Source organism: Hippocampus guttulatus, chromosome 22, assembly GCF_054856545.1.
Source record: "Hippocampus guttulatus isolate MCC_2025c chromosome 22, RoL_Hgut_1.0, whole genome shotgun sequence".
NCBI classification, from domain to species: domain Eukaryota; kingdom Metazoa; phylum Chordata; class Actinopteri; order Syngnathiformes; family Syngnathidae; genus Hippocampus; species Hippocampus guttulatus.
Window position 1 is genome coordinate 6,469,999 of NC_141282.1, and position 27,753 is coordinate 6,497,751.

At 48.3% G+C, this 27,753-nt stretch overlaps 2 protein-coding genes across 3 annotated transcripts; one reads left to right on the forward strand and one right to left on the reverse strand.

The window, feature by feature from the left end:
• The first annotated feature begins 279 nt into the window (after positions 1-279).
• tmem168a (transmembrane protein 168a) lies at positions 280-7,362 on the forward strand. 2 transcript variants are annotated; one of them, XM_086103541.1, is made up of 6 exons: positions 280-398; positions 1,042-1,960; positions 2,253-2,528; positions 3,076-3,218; positions 4,798-5,075; positions 6,420-7,362. In XM_086103541.1, exons 2-6 carry the CDS (start codon positions 1,127-1,129, stop codon positions 6,968-6,970), a joined length of 2,082 nt encoding a protein of 693 aa, XP_085959667.1. In that variant the 5' UTR covers positions 280-398; positions 1,042-1,126; the 3' UTR covers positions 6,971-7,362. The 2 variants fall into 2 exon arrangements, with proteins under 2 accessions (XP_085959667.1, XP_085959669.1); XM_086103543.1 differs by lacking the exon at positions 280-398 and having other exon boundaries at positions 1,101-1,250; positions 1,336-1,960.
• Positions 7,363-18,527: 11,165 nt separating this feature from the next.
• On the reverse strand, positions 18,528-22,071 carry ifrd1 (interferon-related developmental regulator 1). Its single transcript, XM_086103420.1, has 11 exons — positions 21,847-22,071; positions 20,696-20,882; positions 20,494-20,618; positions 20,272-20,429; positions 20,152-20,202; positions 19,887-20,065; positions 19,695-19,803; positions 19,442-19,576; positions 19,233-19,361; positions 19,060-19,155; positions 18,528-18,985 (listed from the first exon to the last, which is right to left on the reverse strand). Exons 1-11 carry the CDS (start codon positions 21,875-21,877, stop codon positions 18,899-18,901), a joined length of 1,287 nt encoding a protein of 428 aa, XP_085959546.1. The 5' UTR covers positions 21,878-22,071; the 3' UTR covers positions 18,528-18,898.
• Positions 22,072-27,753: the final 5,682 nt, after the last annotated feature.

Here is a 27,753-nt window from a genome sequence, read left to right on the forward strand (position 1 = left end):
AAGAAGTGGCATTTCGCTGTTATGCTGCATTCAAATTGAATATTTTGCCAAAAGAAATGAAGTCAGCCCAAAGTATGAATGCCTTTAAATCCAGGTAAAAAGAAATTGTCCAAAAGAAGATATTTTTTATATGCAAACAGCAATTTATGATGTTGAGGAGAGTATAATGTGTGCGTTGCAAACAAGATGTTTAATGGGTATGTTTTCCACTACTTTTGAAATAATTAATTTTGGTCCAATTGGTAGCAACGAAAAGCGAAACTCGTCACGTTTGACCCTCGCGCTTTGCTGTACTTTAGAATCCGGAAGTAGAGTTGCTTTCACTTACCCCCCTCGCGCGCTTTGCTGTACTTTAGAATCCGGAAGTAGAGCTGCTTTCACTTACTCCCCAGCAACATGTAAGTTTCGTTTGAACTACAAACATTCGATAAAAAAAATACCTCTAATACTTTCAGCGGTTTACTCCGTCATGTGTTCGAACGCGTCTTCTCCCTCTGTGTACATAAAACGGCAGTGAGGGACTTAGCTCACGGTTCTCGGCAAATCATCGCGTATGCTAATGTTAGCATTCGGCTCCCCTTCAGGACTGCCACATCGCCAGAAAAAATGTCCGCAGCACGCTGGCGAGCTAAATATCCAGCTTTTCCAATACGCATGTTCTTTCATAATGGGACACGCTTATATATGCTTGTCACGTTGTGTTAGCATGTCGCAGCACATTGTTTGCTCTATATGGTTGTGTTATTTGTTTGTTTGTTTGTTTGTTTATTGAACATAAAACATATATACAGTAATAATTTGACAGAAAATAAGGTAGATAAAAAAAGTAAAAAGAAAGAAATCAATCTTCATTCAACACAGTTATTATGTTCAAGGGAGTAGGAAGAAGTAAAAAACTTATCTAGTCCTACCCCGTTATGTGATTTGAAAATTAAGTTCACTTAAAATGCGCATGACGTTAAAAACAAATTATATATAATTGTATATATATATTTATGTATGTATATATGTTTGTAACTGGTGTTTTTGACGTGTTTTCAGGGGTTGATTTCTTACCTAATTTTATGACAGAAGGTTGGTTGGATCTTCAAACCATCAGCTGCGTTTGAATCAGGCTTTGTCAGCTATGGCTAGCGACGAAGAAGAAGAGGCACTGACCGTCAAGAGGCCCAAGGAGGTGGACATGATCACATCGGTGCGTTGCCTCGGTTACCTGTCAAGCCTCAACCTCCTGGTGGCGGTGTGCGTGGGTATGTACTTGCGCTGGGAGGTGACAAGCGAGCCGATGATCCTGGTCATCTTCATCCTTGGTCTTTTTGTCCTCGGCATCGCAAGCATCCTCCACTACTACTTTGGCATGGAGCAAGCCAGCCTGAGCCTTTTCCATCTGTGGTTTGGCTTCCTGCTGGGTCTCCTGTGCTTCCTCAACAGTCCCTCCTTGGATTCCAACGTCAAGGAAGTGGTTGCCAACTATCTCCTCTTGGCCAGCGTGGCCATGAAGATCGTATGGGCCGCCACGGAGCGAATATGCCGCTCGACCCGCTACGAACCCATCTTGTTGAAGTCCACCGAGTTCCTGGAGCTGCTCGGCTTTGCCATCGCCAGCACCACCATGCTTCTCAACAAGTCACTTGCCATCGTCGGCCTCGTGGTGGCTCTGGGCGCTCTCATCGTGGACTTGAGAATGAAGTCCCTCCTGGCTTTGCCCAACCTGGTCATCTTCGCCCTGGTCACCTCGCTGGTGTTTTTCCAAGCCTTGGGCATCGCCGCCAACCCCTTCGCTTTAGGGTGCTACTTGGGGCGGCTGCTGTGTGAGCCCGTCTTGGACGTGTACTTCAGCGCCCTGGGCGCCACCGAGCGCTGGATGCCCGTGCTGACTTTGGCGAACATGTGGAGGCGCCTGTCCCTCCTGCCGTTGAGCCTGCTGGAGCTGACCTTCATCATCCTGGCTGCTTTTAAGGTACAACCAAGGGGTGCTGGAGTGAATCTTTAGCCCAAATTAGGCTCTGGACATTTCAACAAATTTAAATTCACATCACAGCTTAGTAGAATACAATTTTTGACGTTGTTTTTTTTTTTGTTTTGTTTTTGTTTTATCGTGTCAGCGCTTAAAACGTGCAGTCTACATGTTTACATCTCATTGTTTCATGAAACCAAATAGAAATGATAAAACCACCGATGTGTTGTCATTTAAAAAAACAAACAAACAAACAGGCATGACTAGTCCATTGACTGATATTTTTCTCACACAGCTCGGCCACTTGGAACTGTGGTACTTGGTGATCCCAGGCTTCTGCCTGTTCGGCCTCTTCTGGTCCATCTGCCACGTGATCCTCCTCATCACGGTGTGGGGCTTCCACAGCAAGCTGAGCGAGTGCCAGAGAGCCTGGCGAGCGCAGCGCTCGGACAGCCGCAGCTTGGAGCAGGTCATGGCCTCCAGGGGCATCCGACACTTTTGCCTCATTTCCGAGCGGCTGGTGTTCTTCAGCTTGCTGTCCACGGTCACTCTGGGTGCGGTATCCTGGCAGGTAGGAGGCTTGGAGCAAACTAGCAACTTTTAGAGCCGATGTTTGCGTTGGCATCGATAACTGAACAAAAATATTGGATTAAGGAAATAAATCATTTTCAGACCACGCAAGTGAAAATAAATAATTTCCCGCGCCGCGGTGCTTGGGAATCACCGGTGATGGAGTGTTTTTGCCGCTTCCACTTGTAGGAATTGATTCTCATTCTCGGAAACGGCGGCGGGCATGTGGTGAAACCAACACGTCTGCTTGAGAATGCTAAATGAGACTGCGTGCCAGTGACTCATGAAATTGATTTTACTTTTAAGTGTAACAAGCCCAAAGTTTCTGTTTGTCTTTACTTCATCATTTTCGTTCTGAAAGTTTTTCTTTCGTTTCCTCATCTTAAGACGTTGGGTCTCTTCGGGCGTGATCCCGCAGTCGGTCCCGTGTCGCGTTCACTTTCTCGCAGGCTGTCACCACCAATGAAGCGGCCATGTTTGCTTCTGCACAAAGCCCAAGTGGCACATGGAAGGAAGTGACTTTGCTGCGCTCTCTTCTCTCGGTGCAGCCGGTCAACGGTCTCTTCCTCGGTGCGCTGCTGATCGTGCTCCCTCTGGAGTCGTTGGCCCACGGGCTGTTCCATGAGCTCGGCGGCCGTCTCGGGGGAACCTGCGTCGGCTACGCTTTGGTCGTCCCCACAACCTACTGCAGGTAGGATTTTTGTGTTTGTGTGCACTGGTGGCATTTCATCGGCTTTTTGAGAACGTGAACTCTCATCTCAACTCCCCTCTCGGTTAACGCAAAACCAACTGGATAAATAGGCCAATAACGATGCATAAACATGCCGCTAATGTTCGGCCCCCAGAGGGATCAATCTGGTGCTCCCCGCGCAGCATACTAAGTCGTGGCGGCGGTTAGCCATTAGCCGCCGCCACTCCCAACGCCTCCCCTAGTTTGCTCTCAGATGGCCTGCCATCTTTTTTAATAGGCCAGTTAGTTTTGACGATCCCTTCCCCCGGGGTCGGGCGCGGCAGCACGCCGTCATATCGAAGTGATCGACGTGACCAAAGAAGCCAGCGATGCTCACTAATGCGGCGTGGCTCCCCTGCGCGGAACCTTTCCGCGTTGCACTCGGGTCCCGCCGGTGCCGCGTCTCTGTATTCAAGGCTGCACGCGGCCGGGGCCCGCGGGGGGACGACTGGGGCATGATGAGAATGCAGTGGTGTGTAATAGGCAGTTTGATGGCTGCAGATCGTGTTGCCACAATGACAAGAGCCCCACGGGGAGATTACTGCAATAGGGGTGAGAAGGGGAGGCCGATAAAAAAACAAAACAAAACAAAGCGCAGGAGGGTGCGACGGGGGAGGCTGGAAAGCCAGTGAGGGAGAAGGGAGAAGGGACAGCATTTTGATAGAAGGGAGGGGGTCACAGGGAGGATGAAAGAGAGAGACGAGAAGATGCAAACTATGAGCCTTTCCTCCCCTGGGTGCCACGAGATTTGAGACGATTAGATGAGCTTGCCAAGACGCGATGCGAGTATGAAGCATGTCATTTTTATGATTAAAATGACTGTGTGCGTGGAGGTGTGTCTTTCCATTGGGGGGTCCAATATCAGCGAGTCCTCTTGTCTCCAGTTTCTAGAAAACTGTAGTTCAAATGCCACAAATTTCCATTGCCTTTGGAAATCAGAATAGCTTTATTGTCATTGTGCCGCAGGGCGCAACCAAATGGAACAGGCGCAAGAAATGTCGAAAAAAGATTGCCCCGCATATGAAAAGAAAAACAGAACAGAAGGGGCGGGGGTGGGGGGGGGGTGACAAAACAACCAGTCAGGGGAGCACAGAATGGATTTGGGAGGGGGAAAAAAATCAATGTACGACACAGCCCACAGGGTGCCACCACATCCCCTTCTCCAGGTGCACCGTAATTGAGGAAACAACCCCCAATACCGTTCGGCAGATGTCTGTAGTCAAGGGGTGAGGTATCACTTCCATCCGCGTGGTCATGAATAACATCAAGCAAGCAGGTTGAAAGGGGAACGTATGGCCGTGAGATTTGCAGCCAGCCTTGACTTTGTGCGCGCGCGCGCCACTCCCTCAGTGTTGCTCATGCAGCTCATCATCCACACACAAGCGCACGCACTTTTCCATCAAATTACTTTTCCATCTCGGTTGTCGTCAACCTGCCCGCCTCAGTCTTTGCCTTCATTCCCGACTCAGCGATGCCCCCCCACCCCAAGCCACTTCAGTGTTTTTAAGCTATCAACTCCTTTCCCCATTCTGCGGTTCAGCGCCGATGGCCAGCCCACCCTTCTGCCCCCGGAGCAGGCCCAGCAGCTGAACCTGCGCTCCACAGGCATGCTGAACAACGTGCAGCGGCTCTTCTCGCACCACATGATCCAAACGTTCGGCTGCGACTACTCGGCCGGCGGCGTCAGCCTGGAGACGTTGCACACCAAGCTGCGCAACTTCCTGGAGTTGCGGACGGCGGACGGGCCGCGCCACGACACCTACCTGATCTTCTACAGTGGGCACACTCGCAAAGAAAGCGGAGCCTGGGCGCTAGCCGGTAAGCAGTATTTTCAAATCCGACCGTAACTCGCTATAGTTGTCATCAACACGATTAGGAGAGGGAGATTTTGGGTCAGAGTTCATGCTTTACTGTACAAGGTCTTGGTTTTTGTAAAACAAATTCCCACCAAATTGTGAGTTACAGCCCATTGAGACTTATGTTTTTTTTCTCTCTTCATATATATATATTTTTTGACTGGTGCAAGCTACAGTCCAATAAATACGGTAATTGCGTTTTTTTTCTTTCTTTCTTTAGCGATTTTTATGTGCGCTGAATTTTCCAAGGTCCCCTGCCCTTGTATTTACTCAACGCTGTCACAGACACCAAAAAGCTTCACATTTCAGAAATGGCGTGAAGCATCTCTATTTCTTCAGAAAACCAAAACAACATAAACCACTTATCCCCCAAAACACACGCACATGCGCGCGCACACACAGATTGCCTTCACCCTGCAAGCGGCATTGGCATCACACTGCGCTTTGCATTCTCTCCCTCCTCCGTCAGTCATTCACAGGCTGATTTGTCACAGTCCCGACAAGTGAGCCAAAGGAGTTAAAATTGCTGTGAAGGGCAGGAGCCGAGCAAAGGATTCTGGGAACGTTTTGGACGCTCTTGCTGCGGCACCGGTGACAGCTTGACGCATTGCTTTGGGACAAAAATAATGTTCATGAAAGCTTTATGTGGGCATCCGAAATAACACCTGAAGCTCTAATTTACCTGGCACCGCAGAGCGTGCCCTTGGCTCACGCATTTGTGGCAGCTCTGCGACACAGCTCTGCGCTCTGTGCTTTTCATCTGTCGTTTTTGGCCGCCCCCTTTCTGTTCAACGACATCTTTGTGCAATTTACGCGTCCGCTGCGGTTCGACGGACGGCTGGTCAAGTGGAAGTTGACAGGTTTGATCCACGCAGGGACGCTGTGTCCATCAAGAGTGTCACACTGAAATGTCCTTGAACCACGAACACCCTGACAGTTCATCCTTGCTTTTTGTAGAAGAAGGGGCAGAAAAAAAGAAGTATTTTTTAATTGCCAATATAAAATGACATTTTCAATCATGAATGCCCCAAACAAGCCTAATGCTAACCTATAAAGGAAACCGTCATTGCGACATGCTAATGTTCATTCATAGTGGCGGGACTTGAACCTCAAAGCAATATTCATGGGTAGACTTTTTGTATATTCTTTATCCTCTCTGAAAAATAGCGCTCATTACAACATTTTACTGAGTCACTTCCAGTAGAAGAAGACAAAGTACCCCTACTTCCTTTGTGTCTCCATGATTGTTTTATACCGCGCCCCGGCAGCACTGGACTTGATTCACTCATCACCGTTTTCTTCATAGGCGGAGAGAGTTTTCATCTTGCCCACCTGTTGGAGTTGTGGAAGGAGAAGAACGCAGGCCACTGCTCACGCCTTATCTTGGTGCTGGACACGGAAAACTCCCTCCCCTGGATCAAAGAGGTACGTAGGGTAGACGGGGTCTACGTGGCGGTGCAAACGGCCGAGCCGTCCGCCGCCGGGCCCGACCCGGAGGCGGGCGAGGGCCCCGTACTCGGGGACTTCACATCCGAATGGGTGGAGTTCAACTGCAACCCAAACGGCGACGCGCAGTGGTGCGAGAAGGGACGCGGCGTGGGGGCCGTCTACGCAGTGTCCAAACGCTGGAGCGACTACACGCTGCACCTTCCCACGGGCAGCGATGTGGCCAAGCATTGGAAGACCCACTTTCCCAAGGCAACGTATCCCATGGTGCACCTCTCCAACTGGTGCTGCGGCCTCAACCTCTTTTGGTTCTGCAGCGTGTGTCTGCGTTGCTTCAGGAGGTGCAAACTGTCGTGGTTCCCACCTGCCGTTTTGGACACTGGGCAGGGCCTTAAACTGGTGCACTCGTAGGTGTGCTCCGGGGACGCTTGAACTACTTCAGCACGTATGTTTGGTTGCGGGCATCATGCAGTCACACCACTCCAAAAAACTTTTGGGTCAAAAATAACCCAAATTGGGTCCCAAAAAAGGGGGCCACCTGTTAAGTTGGGTAACCTTAAATAATTCGCTAAGCCGTGTCCCAAACAATTGGGTCGTTATATGCGTTCATCACTTTTGTGTCAAATAAATAACCCAAAACATTGTGTAGGGCCCAATGTGGATTATTTTTGAGCCAAATGTTTTTAGGGTGATTGTCAGACTAAATGTCTGTTGAACAAAAGATGGGATTTCAGTCTTTTTTTTTTTGTGTATTCATGTAACATCATTCCAATATTCCCAATGAATATTTTTTGCCCATTGTTTTGCTTACAGTGCCTTAGAATTCCTCTTTTGCCCTATATTTGGGCTTTTTGTTGGTAGAAATACACTTTGGTTCAAATACGGGCTTAAACGTGTTAAACTACTCCTGGTGAACTCGGGAGTGGCGTCTGATGCGCAAAATGACGCGTCTTTTGAAGGATGGGATGTCACCGCTTAGCAGACCCCACACTCGTTGCTGCAGGTGGGCTCCTTTGCTGTCACTTCCGATCCAAAAAAACGCTGAGATCGGTGTTTTCTTTGAAGAAAAACTTTCACGGTACGACATGATTACTGTTAGCAGTTTGAATAGCACCTGCAATCGTAGCAAAAGTACCCCAAACCTACGAGGGGGAGAGGGGCAGCTTCATTTCTGCTCATCTCCTTTATTTGCTTTAATCTTTTTACGTATCCTCTGAACGGAGATCCCGATAGCACACGCAACTCCATTGTTTACAGTAAGGACCAGCTGTTAGCATGGCGGGCTAACAGCGGGCTACTGGCCGGTGACAAACCGGATATCCCACGCGAGTTGAAAAGGAGGACACGAGGGTGTCGAGCCTGGAAGGACCGCCGCACAAGGAGGAGAAAGTACAGACATGTCCTCCCGTCCGTCATCATGGGGAATGTAAGATCGCTCCCTAACAAGATGGATGAGCTGGCGAAACAAAACCTATTTAAGTCATTGTAATGTTCATATTTATTGTAATTCCAATGTGGAGTTTGTCCGGAAAGGAATTGCTAATTGATTAAAAAGAATCAATTTAAAGCCTGGCAAATCAAGAAAATCAGAGAGAGTTCCTTCTGAATAATGAAAGAAAAATTACAAATGGGGGTCCCCTACGTAGAAGGGAGGGGGCTGCTTTTTTTTTTCATTCGATCTCCTGCAAGCTGCAGCATCAGCAAAGGGCCGCCCGCCGCCGCATATACAATACGGTACGTCCAACAATCATTCGCCGCAATATTGAGCTTAGGCTCCGGATTCATCTCCCAAACTGGATGAGATCATAAAAAGAGCCGGTGCCCCTCTTGAGGCCCAATGACCATGTGCTGAGTCAGAGGCGGCCCGTCACATCACGAGCGCGTCCTCCAAGCATGTCAACGCACACACGACTGCACACGTCGTCTGTGGCTAATCACTCGTCAACGCAGCGGCAAAGTGATGCAACGCTTCGCTGCCGTTGTTTGAGGAAATCAATGTGCTTCTTTCTTTATTTATTTATTTCTTTAAAAAATCTGACAGCCAACATTTCCCTGAAGCCAAAGCGGGGGTGGAGGGCAATTTTATGCCCTTTAACGCCATTCTCGCTTGCGAGTTTTGCTCCAGTAATTTGGCGCATTACCGGCGGTCCATTCATTAAAATTGCAACGGGTGTATGAACTCGCCGAAGGAAGACTCGGTTGTGTGCTGATAATTGCTTTTTGATGCCTATGAATGAACCTGGAGTGAGCTCGGCGTGATGGCTTTTTGTGTTTTCCCCTTTTTTTTTTCTCTCTCTCTCACACACGAGCAAAGCCAAATGTACTAGAAATGGACATAAAGATAAACGCTGAATTTCCTTTTTATTTCCGCGTCTTCTCGGGCCAGAGGGAAGCGATTACTGCCTCGCGCCTGTGTTTTGAGGCCGCGACTGATCCCGGTAGGCTCCTACTATCCTCGACAATGAAATGTCAAAGCTATTACCTTAAATCACAAAGGGAAGGATGCTTTCCCAACGGCGACGTCGCCATCTGAAAAGGCTGCTTTTGTGATTGATTTGATAGGATGATCCCTTTTCTCAGTGTCCCCTTAGCGGGAAGAACACTGGTTGGAATTAGTGGGGAAATGGAAAGATGATCTTGTTAATTGGTGTTCGCAAATGTCGTCTTGCAGGTGTCAGTGGAAGTCAATGAGTCGTCCCTAATCAAAGATATTGTAAATACACTTTGGAATGAGGCGAGAGCAAGGCTGATGGCTTTCAAAGTGTAAATGGAAAACTAACAAGACATTGCGCTCTGCGGGATGCGAGCGCTTGCTAATTAGCGGCGGTGTCACAGCCGGGTTGAGGCGAGATTCCCGTTGCGTTTTGACAGCGCCGTCCTCTGTTCTTCTCTTCGTGGGTTTTACTCACCTAACCTTTGAACCGCCACGCTGGCGTGACAAGCGCTCTTCGTCCGCCAGCTCCTAGCGTTCCCTCCCCGCACGTCTCCCAAAACGCTTCCCGCATCCGGCGCTGCGCGCGACTCGACAGCGAGCGCTACCCGAATTATCCGCAGCCCGTCAGACAGCGACGCGGTGGCGTCTTCTCAACCGTGACACTACAAGGCACTCAGGCAGCGACTAGTAGGGACTTTTACATGTTGAGTTCCCCGGAAAACAAGCACGCTGCAGTATTGAGAGGTTGACTTGACAGGGAATGTGGACTTCATATTCCTCTTTTTGTTTTGCCGTTTGTAATTGTGTGCGCGCGTGCGGCACTGCCTGTCGGACCCGAGGGGGTCCATCGGGAGCTTGTTTGATTGCAGCCTTCAAGCTGGCTCTCGCTGAGGGAAAAGGCGCAAACAAGGCAGAATTTAGAAGGAATGAAAAGGAAATTGAAAGCAGGTGAGAGTGGCTCGGTTGTGATCGCGTTTTAATTGCGCCATCCTATCTTGCCAAACGTCGCCACTGTTGCGATATTCCAAATGTGCGTTGGAATGTAAAAATCTCGAAAGACAAAAACGACCACATTTGGCCATGCAAAATTGTCAATTATTTGATAAAGCCCGCCTCACGTGACACAAACAGAGAGTTGATGTTTCTAATATTGTGGCAGCGCGGATGTGACACACAACTCCCGTTTTACATCACCACCCGGGTAGGGCTTTTATTTTGTAATCGACAGGGAATTAATGAAATCCCAATTTCGACGCAATGAAACGAGTATTTGCCTGCCAGGTCCCCCCACCCCTCACATTTTCTTTTTTATTTACTCATCACTAATGCGTACTTGCGGCTTGGAGATTGGGGGTGCGACAACAGGGACTGACTTGTATCACCCCCGGGCGGAGCTGCGAGGAAGGGGGCCATGTGGAATGAAAGCTTTTTATCGATTGTCTCCGAGCGGAGTCGGACACAGCAGTGATTGTGGTTCTCTGCGGAGTGCATCGGCGGCGAAATGACTTAAAAAGCGCATTTTATGTGGCCGTTCGTGTTTATTCATTGCCGCGCTGTGTGGCTCTGGCCTTCCAGATGCCCGCGCACGCACACAGACGCAGTGACGGAACAACTCTCACTGCGCTAATTAAAACCGCTCGCAGTCACAGACACGGCCCCAACCGTTGCCGGACTGTAATTAATTTGACTGTTTTGGACACGTGCGCTGCCCATGTCAAAACAGCCCGTTCCGTCCTTAAAACACTGATTAATTAACCCCCGACTGCGCCCAAATGATCACATTTCCCTTTCGGTACCGCTGCAGGCAAAGTGTTTATCGTTTCCCCTCTGCTGATCGTTGACAGTTTTCCTCGATTCAGCGTCACTTCACTCCATCCCACTTCGCAACATGCAGTCGTTTGGCAGGTAACCGTTGGAAATTAAAAACAAAAACAGGCTTCAAGCTAACGTAAAACAACAGTAATGATAGTTTGTGCATTTAAAACAACTGCATAGCTTGCTCTAGCTTCATGCTAACATATAATAGGAAACGCCGTCAGCCATTTTTATTTTTTTTTTGTACAACTCTCACCATTGACGTTCAGATGAGTGCTGCATGCTTGGCTGACATTTTGCATGTCAAAAGTGCGTCCCTGCAGAGGCTGCCGGACATGTCCAGGAGTCGTCGTGGAGTACATTGCCTATTTGTTGCATCAGTGCTTTAGTGGATGCCAGCCCTCGAGGAAGTGTCACACTCAGCACTTTTGGCAACGATTTTCGGCGCTGAACTCCCCCCCAACTCATTTTTTTTTTTTACAGTGTCTCTGACAAAGACATGTCGATGACAAGACACACAGACACAAAAAAAACCCATGATGGTAGGCGTCATAGTTTCTTCAGTCTTACGTGTTCCTCATTCTTTTTGCGCAGTGGTGATTGAGAGCAACGAATCGAATCCTGAATTGTATCTGCCAAACTGCTGCATGTTGTGAGGTAGACAAAAGTACTTGAGTATAAAAAGTAGCTGGCCCCGCCATTTTTTGACCATATCAGTAGGCTGCTCTATTTGTTCATTAATCCTCCTCTTAAGTACATGGTTTAAGAGGCTCCATAAATTCCCAAGCCCTGACTATTGATTAAGATTCCGTGTATATCCGCGCAAGTGATTAAGTGCTGATGCTTGGGGGGGGGGGGGGGGGGGGGGCTCTGGCTGCAGGCGCGGGCGCGTCGCCAGCTCTCGTCTACAGTGCGGCCACACAAAATCTAATCCGGATGACTTCATCATTTTTGCCTCGTGACCTTTCTGCCGTTCTTTTTGCCGCTCCGCACACTTGCTCCTTCACGACCTTCCCAAAACTGCTCAAATCCCATCCGTTCCCCCCACGCCGCCCCTTTCCCAAGGTCGTTCTTGGGACGAGCGATTCAAGGTTAAGTGGCGCATGCAGAACCAAACTCTGCTGGGTCACGTCCGGCCTGGCTGCGATCACATCTCATCGCCCAAACCGTTGATAGTATACCCCCCGCCACACCCACCCCACGCACCTTCCTGCCTCAGCAGGCGATCAATAGCATCCAATATGGCTCTGCTGGAGACTGTCGGCCAAACTCAATTTTATTTTGCAAGATGTGCGCATTTATTAGATTAACACATATTGATGGCTGTATTGGCAGGCTGCTCTTGGGCATCACACACACACGTGCGCGCACACAAGCGGGACTTTATTTCATAGCAGAGGCTGTCATTTCACTTGAGTTGCCGTCAAAAGGACATTGGCACTCTACTTGATCAATGCCTTTTGATTTTGTTTGCTCTTATTGCCACGAGTGTCCGACCGATTAATGGTCGACCAATTGAATCGAAGAATAGTAGTGCTTTTCACTCTTTCAGTGCCAGCCCTTTGCTTCTCTCGTTTAAAAAAATAAAATAAAAAACCCTTTGTGGTGCTCCCCTCCTCCATCCTTCTTCATCTCTCGCCCTTCATGATCCTCTCCCTGCGTGATGAGGTCGGGCACTTCCAAGGTGTCTGGGAGCAAATCGCCCATGTTTGCTGTCTCTCCATGCGCCGATTTCAAGGCTTTACACACGTCCCGAGGCGGATGTCCACTTGTTGGAGGTATCCGAGGAGTGATGTGCACAGTTGAAAGCAAGGAAGGCGCGAAGAGCGAGTACTCGAAAGGCACGTCACGTCCCAAATTGGATTGCAAAAACGCAGCGATATTGACCAAATCCCTTTCCGAGCTTTTTCTCGCCGCGCTTCCTTTTTAACTAGATGTGCAATGTTGGGCTTTTAAACATTTTTATTTGCAACGTGACTCATCTTTTACGGCAAGGTTTGTTAAGAGTTTTGATGTGTTCGTTTGTCTCGCTCAAAAGTTATCCAACAGCCATCTGTCCGTCACTTTATCGAGCCTCATATTGCGATGCTGTATTTGTATATTTCCTGCCTGTCCCGAGCTGAAAATGCTCCAAATTACCTTGCCGGCGCCTGTAAATCACAGCGTGACAAAAGAAATGATTTTGAATAACAAGATGGCGGCGGATCAAAGTGAAGCTCCAGACTAATTAGCGAGCATCAACGGTGAGCTGGTGCTGCGGTCGCTCAGGTTGTCGAGCGGCTGTCCGCGGGTTCATTGATGAAAGGAAGTGACACTGACACCACGTTGCGAGGGAATAGGCCACGAGCTGGTTCTTTAGAATGGCTCCCCAACGGCGCCGCCTTTCCGCAGAGGCTCGCGAGGAGGGGAGAGGCGTCTCGGACGTGCTGCTTTTGTCCAGGGCTGTTGTCATAGAGACTCTTAGAAAAGAGGCGCAGTGGTGCGGACCGTCACCGAAGGCCCCCCAATGTCTCATGACTTTTTAAAAATTATTCAGTTAAATAAATAAAAGTATTATTTGTTCAAATACTTCCTATGTGACATAGCCGTGCCACTCATGGCATTCCATAACTTAGTCCCTCATCAAAATGTCGTTCGTCATTTTAGCACATTCGGAGCTGTTGCGTCTTCCAGGTTAGCGCTGCACAGTTACCATGGTAACAGCAGCTGGAGATGCCGGGTCAGCAAAGGTTATTCTTACAGACGACTTTATCCCGGCACATTTCCTCTATTTTTTTTTTCTTGTGTTTTCACAAAAAAGTCGCAATGTCATCATTGCGCAACGTTTGAATGTGTTCCGTTGTAGTGACACGGGCTGCTTGTTAGTCTTGAAAGGCTCTGGTGAGTTTCCGCACGTATTATCGCTGCCTAATGAGCTGTGAAACGATGCGCTGGCCTTATTTCCCTGTATGCAGAAACAAGCTGCTGTACATGTTTCATTTCGCATTGTGGCCCGAGTATCTGTCGCAGGGAATAGAGTGTCAACTCAAACAGCACTGGATAAATACAGCAGAGTGTATGTTTTCCACATGCCAAAGGCTAAAGTGGCTTCCAATGCCATCACAGCTGTGACTGTGCTGAAACGGTCTCAGGTGAGCACCATGTTTCTTTTTCCTCCTTAAGGGAGGCATATTATTGGAAAATTGATCCATAGACTGTTCATTGAGATGTCGCAAGTCTTCTCAGCTCTTTAGTACGCCACTAATATTAGTCATTCTACACAGAGGATGAAGAATGTATGTCAATCAGTACTGTTCTATTGTATGTTTACATGTGTTGCTGCACCGCCGCACAAAATTTCTCTGTCCATGACAGTGTTGTCAGTGCGGCATTACCTTGCATATACACCACGTGTAATCCGGCGCCTTGGCGATGAAGTGCTGCCTCCATGAGTGAATTTATTTTATTTTATTTTTATTTTTTTAAGTCTTTACGGTTTGTGGTAGTTTGCTGCAACATCCTATCTACGCCCCCGGTCACCGCAGTAACAAATGCATTGGCCCCTTGGGGGTGGTGGGGTGAATGAGGGTTCATTTGCATAAAATGGGACCACCCCCTCAAAACGGGGTTGTTTCTTTTCAGACATAAACTTATAACGCATTTTTTGGACTGTTAATCTCGAGATCTGCTGTGGTCAACTGGAGGCCTTGAAGTGCTATCGTTTGACATATTCATTTTCATTTCATATCATTTTTACATAAGCCCTCTCAAAGCCCCTTAACAGGCGCCATGTTAATGTTATAGCTTCAAGCCCTGGGAAAAGTGCAGTATTTCTTTTTTGAAAAAGCATTTAAAATTAATATGTCGATTTTTAAAAGGTCGCTTGTCGGCCGAGAAGTGCTAGATTGAAGGCACAAAGATAAGCGAATCCGGGCCTCAGATAATATAAATCTCTCGCTCAGCTTCTCAGCCTGCGTTGTCATGGCGACATGGCCCGCCAAAAAAGTGAACCAGATTTGTCAGACTGACTTTGAATCTCTCCTCTTTCAGTTTGCTCACAAATATGGTGACTTTATTAAACCCTTCTTGCTGGTGCTCCTAAATGACATCCGAGCATTGGTTTCCCTTTCTAAAAAAAAAAAAAAAAAAAGAAGTAAATATTAGTGCCGTACTGAAGAGCTGTATTTTCAAGCGACAATGCTAACACCTGACCTTTTGATTTTTCTTCTACATTTTGAAGCATGTTTAGGTTGATTTTTGTATTAGCCGCCCACTTTTCAAATGAGCAAAAGTATCGGCAAAAACATTATTCCACGAATTTGAAGAGAATAACATCAAGATGCGTTGACACGAGCATAGTTTTTGGCACAAATTTTCTTTTTCTTTTTTTTCCTTTACTGATGCACTAACTCTCACGTCATTTTTTTTTTTTGGTGCCAATTAAAAAAAAAAAAACCCAAAAAACCTCCAGAGCTGGCATCTAATTGCTGTTTGCAGAGCCGCTTCTTTTCTTTGTTTGCAAAGTGACCGCCGGCACGTGTGTGCGTGCGCAGCCTGCGCCGAGTGACCTTGTTTAATTCAGCGCGTGCATCGCAGCGCTCGGGCTTCGCACGCAGCCGCCAGCTTGCGCCTCGCACTCGCCTGCGCTAACTGGCGAGCGTGCTCACCTTGAGGCCGAGGACATGTTTTGTCTTGTTTGTCTTGGTCAAGTGTGCACGGCGAATAGGCCGCTTAGGAAGTGCATCCGATGATGATGACGATGATGATGTCACTCCCACCGTTTTCCAGTCCACAGTATCAGGACGACTCCCGAGAATCCCCACTCGCGTAGCACACTCGCCTTGTTGTTAATTTACCTCCGAAAGGCGCGATCAAGGAAGTCGGAGGAGTGTGGCTGTGCCAATTTGAAGCCCGGGCTAATTAAATCGCATCAGCAGCACGTTGCCATAATGAGACGGCGAAAGCGTCTTCAGGAGCTTCCTTTATGGGAGCAGCCAATCCCGCCGGCGAGTTCTCACGCTGATGAGCCCGCTCGACCAATCGAAGTGGCTCATTCCGAGCCTTGGCAACAACCTCCGCGGCAAAGCAGAAACAGCAGCGCGATGTGGGAAGAGAGGGAGGGTGTCTTTGCACGCTCGCATTTGCGTGGTGCGTTTGGCTCGTAGCGCCTCGTATCAAACGCGTCTGGACTCTCTTGTATTCAGCTCTGGTGTTGCGTGCGCGCGTGAGCCGACCGGCCGCACACTCAACACACAATGCTCTACTTTATCTCACGAGTGGCAGATGACTTAATGACCTTGTGAAGTCCTTACTGCAATCTAATATCTGGTTATTATGTTAAAAGAAAGGTGTACAAGTCACAATGTTCACCTCAAATTGCCTCTGACTGAATTTCTCTTGTTTCCGAATCTTCGAGTACCGCATGAACTTTTCGATCCGTCACGGCTCTGATGTGTATTCCGTTGAGTAGAGCAAAGAACGAGCACGGCGCATCCAGATCTTTTTCGTCATCATTTGCCATTTGTACTTTCTATTCATGTCTTGGCTGGGTGCTGGTGACTTTGCGCCGGTTTCCCGGGCAACCTCAGAGACAGCATGTACCCTGCCAGTAATTTACCAGTGGCAAAACAACATTGTTTATTTATAAGTACGACCAACAACAAAAGGTTGAAAATAATGCTCCAATTTGTTCCTCATGATGCATTTGACAATCTTGCGTGCATACTGAGAGGCGAATTTTGCCAAGGCGTGCGCAGAATGACATCGTTTATTCTTCACTTTTTGGATGTCACCAGCTACCAAGGGACATGCCACTCATAATTTGTCTGTGTATGAACCTGTTGCAATTTTTTTTAAAGTACATAGCAGAAAAATCTGTTGACCCTTTTAAAACCTTGAGCAAAATTTCAACGTAGCCTGACTTCAAACACGGCCATTTTTAACAACTCGCGATTTCAAAAGCGAATGCACGTCCGGCTTCAACAAAATAGCAGCGCCGCCGTTACCAAACGACCGTTAGCACTGTAAACAAGCTACCATTCGCCACATTGGTAAAATTTTTCGTAGTAGTAGCATCACCGAATCGCAATAGCTTTGCGAGTGCATGTCGCTACTTCCTTGTTGCCTCTTTATCATCAGCTACCAGAGGAGCAATGCTTTGTTTCTTTTTTTTTTTAAACAACCCGCCCCTTTATGCACAGTCGTGGAATTTAGACTTCATGACTTCCCACCACTGGTGGCAGCTCAACAACCCCCCCAATGTTCATTACTGCGGCCTCATCCGGAGAACAGTTGTCAGCCCTGATGGGGGTCTGCCATCATCAGTGGCCCACATTACGGCGAGGCGGAAAGGAGGGAGGGTTGAGTTGGCAGGATGGGGGGGAAGGGGGGGTTATGGAGCGGCAGGAGTGGGAGGTATGATGTGTCTGTATGTGTTTGAGTGTGTGTGTGCGTGCATAACAGCAATGAGTCACACAGTGTGGGGGCTGCGCTGCATCTGCGCCCGGCACGACAAAATGTGCATCGCTGCACTCCTGTTTCAAGGCTGTGAGCAGCTTCCATATGGTGGCTTTGCACTCGCACATGAATGAGATGCATGTACACTCATGTGAGCATGCTCTCATTATTACCGGTACTCTATTGTGTGTGTGTGTGTTTTGCAGCATGAGCTTGCATGGCGGAATTTGAGGGTTGGGATCCAGGGTGGGTGGGCTGGTGGTGTGAGGTGGGGCGGGCGGTGAAGCCATTTGAGAATTGTCTCACGGAATTCTTTTTAAACCTCCAAACTGGGTGTTGAGTATCATCACTCATGCTCACTTTCAAGTGGAGACATGATTAGCGTCAATGCCAGTGAGACTGCAGCAGCAGCAGCAGCAGGGCAGATGGAGGCAAAGCGCCACCACTTGGCGAGCACAGGAATCAAACTTGCGGCGCATATTCATGGGAAATCCGGCCTTTCAGCAAAGAGAATAGATTTTGTGGAGGTGTTTTCTACTTTAGGGGCATGACAAGGCAAGGGCCAAAACAGCTGTAACACCCGGGTTTAACATTAACGCGATTAATTTGCTATTGATCAGTTTTCCGGATTAACGGCTCGTTAGAACTCTTCAGTGTTCTCTTTTTGCCGATCCAATCAAGATGGTCATGTTTGCTTCAGATTAGCCGCGGCTAATTGTTGACAACGCGCTTGGCGGTTATTCTTTGTCCACCTTCGTTATTTGCGGCAACCCCGACGATCCGACAATAACAACAACCTTGGGGAGTTCACAACTGTGTCGGGGATAGAAAGGTTGGACGGGGGGGGGGGGGGCACAGTGTTCTGCTGGGTAGCCTTTATGGGCAGATTCCTCACTATGATACAAAGTCGTAAAAAAGATTCACACACACGCCATTGGCTCACAATGACCTTCTCTCAGTGGAAGCTTTGTGCTCTTTCAACCTGCTAAGCAACACAAAAATAGAGGCGCTACTCACCAAAAGATGGGGATTGATTAATTTGCTCTTATAATTAATAGATAACATCAAAGGTTCGGACTACAATGAGTCATTGTGGAGAGTATTGTCAGTTTAATCCCAAGGTGAATGTATTCCTCAAAAATTGATTAAAAAAAACTGGCAATTTAATGAATAACCAGTTGATTTTCGATGGATTAAGTGCGCCTTACTCTCGCGTAAACTGTCGAGTCACACTGTATTGGTCATTCGACTGTTCAAACAAACAAAAAAAACAACACAGTGGAATGGCTTTGTTTGCAATTTATTCTTCCACCATATTTGTCTTGAGACCATCACCCCCCACACAATACAATAAACACCGGGTTCTACGCAACGAGACCTCTCGTGGTCAGCTCGGTTGCACAACGCAACACGTTAATAAAAACGGGGGGTGGGGGGGGGAAGCAAAAATACAAATCCAGGCAACGCTACTTTGATTCTAAATAACTGGAATGAGCAACAACAAGTCTTGGAACAAACATGCAATATACTCGTGCTTAATTTACACAGCTTGCGTATTGACATTAAAAGTGATGTACTGTGGAGACGTCGCACACAAAGTGTGCAGGAATCTTAGCAAACAGGTTGTACAAGGAGAAGGGAAAAAAAACAACAACTTAGAAGTCGCCCACGTCTGATCTCTTGTCCCGAAACTTGCTTCTGGCTTTGGTCCGAGCTTTGAAGGCGGCCGAGTTGTGAAGATGCTGTGAGAAGGGAAGCCGGCTTTTAATGCACCGTGTGCGTTGGCCGCGACAAATGCGAGCGACTTGTGACTCACCCTCTCAAAGCGGGAGATTTTCATGGCCTTAATCGTGGCCGAGTCGACCAGCACGGGGGGTCCCAGTTGGAACACGTCTCGGATGAATTCGTTGGCCTGCGAGGGCGACGGCCAATCGTCAGCTTTCAAAGTGATTGACTGGGTGACATCACGATGGCTACAAATCAACGCACCTGCAAGTGGTAATTCATTCCGGAGCCGACGAACTCCCTGAAGGCGTCGTACGTCCTCTTCCTGAGCCAGCTGTCGATGGTCATGCGTTCTGTCCCGAAGCGAATGCTCTCAGGCTGGAAGTCGCCCTCCTGCAAGCGAGAAAAAAAAAAAAAAAAAAAGTCGACTCACGACTGTCGCGCCAAGCTCAAGAATTCAGCGTGGCGCTCACCTCGACGGCCTTGAGCACGTCCCGGAACACGGAGCGCTGCTTCTTTTTGTCCGTCTTGGCCCGGTGCTTGTTGCAGTCCGTGGCCAGCGCCGTCAGTTTGTCGCACAGTTCGTCCCAGCCGTCAAACTCAAACTCCTAGAGGAAGCCACCTTTAATTTTGTCAATTCGTGGATTTTGCCCAGACCATTTCATTCATTCCCACGCAACTGGAAAATGGCCTCAATTTGAAAAGCCTTCCACACAAGTCACTCACAGGGTCCATGTCTCTGGCCAGCTCGAAAAGCAACGCGATGGTCTCGCCCGCAGCGATTCTCATGTTGACGTCGTCGCTCTCCAGCAATCTCGGAAGCTTGGGCAGATGTCTGACGAGAGAGAGAAGAAAAAAAAAGGGGGGCCGGCTCTCAACTTGTTCCGTGTTGGCTCGGCGAGCGCTGCCGTGGCGTACTTGTGCAAGATGTCTTTGAGCTGGCTGCTGGTGCAGATGGTGAGCAGAAGGGCCCACGACAGAAGAGCGTTGGTGTGGAGCTGGCTGCTCGCGGCGCTGATGGAAGCGCACGAGCCGTCTGCCTTGGCGTAGGAGCGGCTGAAGAGGTTCTCGAAGCACTCCATGGTGGCCCGCACGTCCTGGAGGAACCCAGGCGGTGGAGGACATTCAAAAAGGACCCAAGAGCATGTGACTACTAACAACGACAACAACAAAAGCAACTCACCAAAACGTCATCTTCCGCAACTAAAGTACAGAGGCCCAAACTCGTCGCCACCTAAAACGAGAGCTTTTGCTCAGCTTCCTTTTCAAAAGTGGCTCCGCCGCGACAATATGAGCCACTCACCGCCTGCCTGCCTTGCACGTTGGCCGAGCCGTCGGCCAGGATGTTCTTGAAAACCGGCTTGAGGGTCTTAAACACTTCCTCGCTCTCGATGCCGGAGCCCAGCTGGATGCACAGCAGACAGGCTAACGACGCCGCAGCCCGCTGCTCTTCGCCTTTACCTGACGGCGGCAACGTGTTCAATTTGGCCCGAGTGCGTGCATCTTCACTTCCGCACCAACCAACCTTTCTTCAGACTGCGTTCAATGCTGTCAGTGATGGTCATCCTTCGCTCCGAGATGAACTCGTACAAGATGCGCGTGGCCATTGCTGTCTTGAGCCCGTCCAGCGCCCCCTGTCTGGTCTTCGCACTGGAAAAACAGCATGAAATGTTCATTTGTGGCCCATCCTTTCATTGCAAGAATCCAATCCTGCCGTATGGAAATACCTCTTGTCCACGGTGCTGTCGATGAAGCCCTTGAGCTTGTACTGGAAATCCTCTTGGGCTGCATCCTCACTGGCCTCGCCACCTTCGTCCGCTACACTGGTGACGTCACTGAAGCTGCTGCAATGACTGAGGGTCTCAACCGAGGCGTCCTCGTCGCTGAAAGGCTGCACGTTTCCATGCTGTGCCCCTGAAGAAGAGGAAAAAAAAGGCAAGTACAGTACGTACACGAGATCTGCTACTACTCTGTTATGTAATATTGGCACAGCACAGGTACCGGCAGTACCACAGTTATCTAATCTGTTCCCGTATGCTGCCCGTTTGGAGATTTCAACATGTCAGGGTGATTCAGGTTGATATTTCGAGGCTGTGCAAACACGGTGCTCAGATTGTCAGGACATGGGTCACAAGTGGAAGTGACAAGGCACGACAACCTGACTTTGTTTGTTTTACCACCCACATTTTAACATGAAAAAAAAAGCTCTTAAAGGAGGCGCAACAAGCGTGGTGTGGGGATTACAGCACACTCAGCTGGGTTCGCATTGAGACCATTTGAATGCATGCATGTATTGTATTGTATGTGTTGACGTGGACTGAACAGCTGATGTATGTCGGGAGAAGCCAGCACCGCCATAAACACGCCCAAAAACAACCAGCGAACAATGTCCGCATTCAGCCCCGAGCCAGCAACAGGGTGCAGCAGTCGCACACCAAAAAAAGTGTGGAAAATAAGGCAAATCCAAGACACTTTGCGCTTTGGCTTGTTACTCGAGATAACAGAGGAACATGATCATTTAAGCTAACGTAAAGTAACCCACGCTTTGCTAACGGGTGATGACGAACGCTAAAAAGGGGAAAATTAACAATCCTCAAAGTTTAAGACTCACTAGTGTGCCTACAAAAATGCCCCCAAGTTTTAAGCATGTTATAATCGTAAAAACAAAATAGATATATTTCATCGTGCCTTCGCACGTTTTTACTGCTTTGTGTTAGCTACTAAACTAGCAGCAAAACAGTTTGACGAATACAACTCCATGTTTGTAGTCCGCGCCCGAGACACGTTCAACGCTCCTCAATAGCGCGGCGTCGCCTCAAAGAACTACAACTACCATAACGCGGCGCGAGGCCAAACAAGGCCCACTCTCCTCACTCACCCCTGCCACTCTTCTTCTTGGTCTTTCGCATTTTCTTTTGCCCAAAAAATCTGCAGAGATTGATCCAAAATCAGCCAATACACGACCAGCTTTTATTGTGTTGTCTGTCAAAATGAAAATATCCCCGCGGCAAAGTGAAAAAACAGGAATTGAGAGCGATCTGGGAGGTGCACTGTTGTCCGAGACGATACATTTTCCCTCATACACACCAGTGATGCGTCGATCACGCGACAGCGCTACTTTTTACCGGCAAAGCCGACCAATCGGGAAGCTTGAACGTAGTCTCGTGTCCACACGCGTGACGCGGTTGTGCGCACTGTGGGCGACCGGTTGAACGGTCACGTTTTCACTCAAGTCGCGTTTGCATGCGTTCTCGCTAATGCGCTCACACTTTACACTGAACTCTACGGCATGTCACTTTATTGTGTTGGAGACGGTGCAGCGTGTGGTGGTGCCACATGCAGGAAACAATCAATGCGATACATTGCAAGAACATTTATTCCAATCCGCCTGGAGTAAAACCACGAAAGCCGTGCTTTACTTTTCGAACTATGCTGTGCCTTAATTATTTATTATCGACTTGAAAGCAAACATGCATTCTCCGCAGTCTGAGGTAGTTTGGAGTAATCGTAATTTAATACACTTGGCAAATCAGCACCCTCGAGTGCAAATTCCGAATCGGGTGTTGATCTTCACTGGATTGTCTAGTAGTCTAAAACTGATGAACCGGTTCACGAGTAAAAGGTGGAGTTAACGCGTGAGATGACGAATATATCGTTTGTTTTGTTTGTTTTTTGCCACGGAACGCCTTTTTAAAATGCGCGTTCATGTACTTCCGGGTTAGTTTGGCTACCTATACCGCGCAGCTGTTTGTGAAACGACAGTACGCTTTAGATGTCTTTGGTTTGTTTGTGGTTAAGATCAAGAACAGAATGCCTCTGTATTTTCAGCTGATTTCAAAGTAAAATGCTATTGAACTCTCCCACTAGTAAAAATACTCAATCTTCGTTACTTTCATTTACCCGGAAGATGACCCGGAAGTACATAAATCGTGAATTTAAAAATAAAGCGCTCCCCTGCAAACAAAACCAACAAACTTTGTGTTATCTCGCAATCTTTGCTTAGGGAACGCAATTTTGTTGTTGTTTTTCTTCCATGTCAACTGTGATATCTTTGTGTAAAAAAAAAAAGACAAACAACTAAATGAATGGTAGATAAATTGATTGCTTTGCATGTCATTAACAAGACCGACGGGGATTCAAACAAATTGCTTGATTATCCAGTACGAGACACATTTTGAAGGAGGTTGGCAGCCTAATTTAACCCCCATGATGTCTCCAAAAGTGTCTTTGGCACACTAGGGGGCGCCATTCTGCTTGAAATGTTAATGGCCTTGCCTCACAGCCCAACTCCAATTGCAGCGGAGCAAGTGCAATTCCCACAAACATGTTTTCTGTGATGCATAATTTAATTTCACGGCGCTCAACTGGTTCAGGAACAGGCGCGTGCGGTGGAACCGTCGTAGCGTTTCCAAAGTCGGATTTCAGCATAGGCAAGTGCAGGGTGTTGATTTGGAGTTTTATCCCAAGGAAGGGGAAGTCATGAAGAAGTGAGTGGATAATTACCTGCCAGGAGAAAAAGCAAAACAGAGAAGCCCAATGTGATCGCCGCTCGCCATGCCGCGCACGTCGCGTTGGTGGGCGCAGGGCCCCGATCAACTTGATGCCACAGGAATACAGATGATCACGCAGAGAGACGGCAGCAAGAGACTGATGACGAGCAATAGAAAAGGCGTGAATATTCATCGCCCTCGCTTTTTGTTTTTTTAAAATAATGGATAATTGCCGAATCCCGCGAGGAGGCAGTTGTCAGGGAATGAATCTCAAGGCCTAAAGGCCGGCTGAGACTCAACGTTTTGCATGAGCGTGACTCACTTGCTCTATTTTATAACGGTGAGCAATCATTTTGGACATCTACACGCATTTATTCCACTGTCTTGACACCGAACAGTACACATGATATTAACTGGACAACGTGAACGTTGCAGCAAGTAGTTGTTTTGTTTGCTTTGTGTGCTTTGAATGCCGCTGGCCATCGACAACTGAACTCCAGCCTGAGGAAGAATAAAACAAACAAAAAAAACCCCCGGCCCCACTTCCCCTTTCATTTCTAAATGCATCAGCTTATTCTCTGAATCTTATCAAATGACGTGTATTAAATACTTTCTGTCATAGTGTTTGCAATTTCCTGTCACCTGTTTTTGATTGTGAAGGGTTCCCACAGAACCTTTCGATCCGGGTCACGGCAACATTTGAAAGGCTCTTTGGGAACCCTTCACCTGCTCCATATCGCACAATAGTATACAACCAGTAACTCTTTTTCCCCCCTCATATTCAATCACACATCTGTTCATCTTTTAAGGGCGATGGAGGCCTTTGTTGGCAACCTTTACCGCATGGATTCAAATTGATCAAAGCGAAGGAAGAGCGATGCGGCGGAGGAGGGAGAGGAAGGTCGGTCCAAAAATATAATCCAAGCTCTGCTCTTCCTTTTCATGTCGAGGTTCAAACCTCATCACATTCCCAGAGCACTACGTCCGGGCCTCTCTTTGCATAGCAATTAGAAAAAAAAGATATCTATTTTTTGGGGAAGAAATTCTATTTGTCTGGGCAGAATCTCAGCAAAAATCCACTTTTGCTTCTTTGGCATGATTAGCGTAGCAGGGCTGTGAAATGCGTTTTGTGTGAGGTTACAAGGGCAGCCTCTGTGCACGACAGCTGCATTTAACATACAGAGGGAGGCCAGTGTGAGTTTATTTTGGCACACGACGGGCGGCGCAGCGCGCGGATTGTTCCGCCGCAGGATGGAAAGTCACGTTTCGCAGAAGCCAAGGCGAACTCGGCTCGCCGGCCGCGATCCTCCCCGTTTGCTGAGTCCCATCGCGTCCAAGCGGCGGCACGGCACTCGTTTGACGCCTTTGACGACGCGTGGCTAAAACAAGACGGCGGGCAGACAATACGGCTACAAGTTTTGCTTGCGGGGCCGATTCCACGACGGCCTCGTGAGGGCCCAGTGAGCACAAATTGAGTCAAGAAAGGAGCCGATCTAACAGCAGATGCGCCGTCGCCAAAACTAGAGCCCATTTTGTCTCCAAACCAATTATTTAGCTACTTGATGACCAAAGAATAGAACCCCCCCCCCCCCCGAATGATGCCACATGGTTTTACGTGTGTCTATGTGTGTGTGTGTGTGTCTGGCACAAAAAGTTGCAGGGACACCAGTAAAAAGAGCATGTTGGAGTTGCCTGGCAACCCTCAAGGCCACAAAAAGAGGGGAAGTTTGGCACCGATTCCTATCTTATGTAAGCACAGGTTGCATAAGGCTGCGAGCAATCCAAACGACACCAAGTCAGGCAGGTGAGACGTTCGAAATAATATTTGCTCCGCTCGAAGCCATCCGGCAACCTTCTCACTGCTCCTCTTCAAACACAAACGGGCGATCCAGTCAGTTGCCGCCTGCCCTCATCCATGGTGATAATTTAGATGCGATAGGTCAGCGCCCGCTGCGCTCCGCGGGGAACTTCCTGTGAACCTGTAAAGGTGGCGGGCGGGGGGGGGGGGGGGATTTCGGGCTTAGCCCTGTGGAGAAAGCAGATTGATGGATTTACCTGTTGCACTCAGTCAGTAGATGAGAGCGGAGGAATTTAGGCACCCGCAAGCGTCGCTAAAGGTTCGCCTGGGGAATCGATTGTCAAACTTGTCGGATCGCAGTGCCAGAAAATGACGGATGGAATTGGAAATAGAATAACGATGGCCTCAAAACTGCCGGGTCGCACCAAAGGTTATCATACTCGATGACGAGTCACAAAATAAGTTAACAGGTCGAGTGGGAATCTCAAGGCCACAAACTCGGATGAAATTTCAAGTGGCGCAATTCAGCAAAAATAGCGCAAATGTCGCTGTTGTAGAACTCGGGTGCAGTATTGTTGCACAAACTATCACGTCGACCCCCAACCTGCCTTCAGAGGTTTCCTCCAGAATTCATCATTTCGTCTCATGACTACATCATCTCGCGCATCCTGCTCTCATTTGTCTCTTATCGAAGTAGAGCACCGCACATTCATCAGCATCAGCCCAATGGAACGAAACCAGAGATTGCGATCACTAGCCGGATTTCATTAAGCCAACTGGGCCTTATCTGTCCGTCAAACCCAATGAAAGAAAAAGCCGCGCGTCGGACCGAGGAGCTCTTTCTGATATTTCGGCTCTACCGTCGTATCTGTGGAACGTTTGCTGAGTCTTAAGCCTCAGCGAGGACACTTTTATTTGCTCAGGCAGCAAAAAGACGAGATCACAGCAGTCAAAGGCAGGACGGTAATTATTGTTTTGATGGTATCGCCTATGGCGGAGATCCTCAACTCACACCGACAGCCACAGGCCGATGCGCTGGCGTAGGGCCGCCCTCGGCAGATAAAGAGCGAGTGTGCCACCGCGAGCGGCTCCCTGCCCGCCGGGCCTTTCGCCACTCTCGGTGGTTTTTGCACTTATGAGCAAGACGCGTGACTAAATCCGAGAAACAAAAGTTTGCCTGTATGCACGGTGCTCATTCCACAAGTACATACAAAAAAAAAGGCTCAGGATCAAACATGATTCATCCAAGGTGCTAAAGCAAAGCCATCTCTGACTGTCATTTGTACAGAGTGTGCGTGTGTGCGTGTGTGTGTGTGTGTGTGTGTGTGTGTGTGTGTGTGTGTGTGTGTGCGCGCGCGCGCATGTGGCAACACACTTGCGGGCACAACCGTGTTTTCTGCCGGTGGGTCTTCAGGGGGTCCAGGTGGTTGTATACTGTCATTTTGCACCCGCAAAGCGCAACGGCACGGAGCATGTGAGTCATTTAAAAAAAAAAAGAGAAAACACCAAGCAAAGCCTCTAACCTTAAGGGGGGGGGGGGGGGAGGGGGGAAGCCTTCTGCTGCTAATTTCTTTTTAAGTGGTAATATGACACAAATGAAAGCACTTGACCCGTCCGGCTACAGTTTCTCATGAGCCCATTTGGGCCATAAATGCTCCTGATGAACAGGCAGACCACAAATCTGCTCATTTGGTCCCCAGGCTGGTGTTTTTCGGCCGCGGGATGTCCATGACGTCATGGGGGGGGGGGGGGGGGGGGTCGTTCAGCAATACCCCAAAAAATAATAATTTTGGGGGTATCATAAAATCAGCTTCGAGATAAGCCCACCTCTCAATGTTTTTCTTTCTTTTTTTCATGTCTCTTTTTCAAAGCCTGCTGCTTTTGTAAGTGAGGATGTTGCCTGCTGCGTCCAGGCTGGGGGATGTTTTTGCTCAATTCGACAATCTCACCCACACTTCCTGCTTTGGGACAAATCAACGGGCAGAAAAGCAAGCCCCTTCTTACTTTTTTATTTTTTTTTTTTTTTTGAAAAGAATAAATGAATTTCTGCTTTGAAGCCCCACAGGAAGTGTCATGTTGTTCTGAGTCAACGGAGCAGATGTCAACGCGGGTCGTAAATAGATACAGAAAGGCCAACCGGTTGACATTTTGTTCTGTCCGATGTGTGTTCCTACTCCAACAGATGACCAGATTCTCCGATTAACAATGATATGCTTTGCTCCTTGACCGGCTGTGTCAGCAGGAGTCCCTCAAGGTACAATCCAAAGTACCCTTCCGAGTGTGTATTTCTTGCTGCAACCACACCATTGGGGAAAAGGCCTTTGAATGTTTTCACTCCTGTTTCTCAGCTGTAGCATGTCCCGCCTCTGTTTTCTTGTTTCTATTTGTCCCCCCCGAGTTGCGCTACCATTATGTTGACAACACATTGGTTCCCAGTTGCAAAACATCATTTGGCACTTGCTGAAAACGAGACCACCTCTGGTCCTCCAAGAGATGA

Coding starts and splice junctions, on each gene's coding strand:
- tmem168a (XM_086103541.1), top strand. CDS start 1,127: ATGGCTAGCGACGAAGAAGAAGAGGCACTGACCGTCAAGAGGCCCAAG. Junction 3,219..4,797: donor GTCCCCACAACCTACTGCAG/GTAGGATTTTTG, acceptor TCTGCGGTTCAG/CGCCGATGGCCAGCCCACCC. Junction 5,076..6,419: donor CGGAGCCTGGGCGCTAGCCG/GTAAGCAGTATT, acceptor TTTTCTTCATAG/GCGGAGAGAGTTTTCATCTT.
- ifrd1 (XM_086103420.1), bottom strand. CDS start 21,877: ATGCGAAAGACCAAGAAGAAGAGTGGCAGGG. Junction 20,619..20,695: donor GACAGCACCGTGGACAAGAG/GTATTTCCATAC, acceptor CTGTTTTTCCAG/TGCGAAGACCAGACAGGGGG. Junction 20,430..20,493: donor TGAACGCAGTCTGAAGAAAG/GTTGGTTGGTGC, acceptor TGCCGCCGTCAG/GTAAAGGCGAAGAGCAGCGG.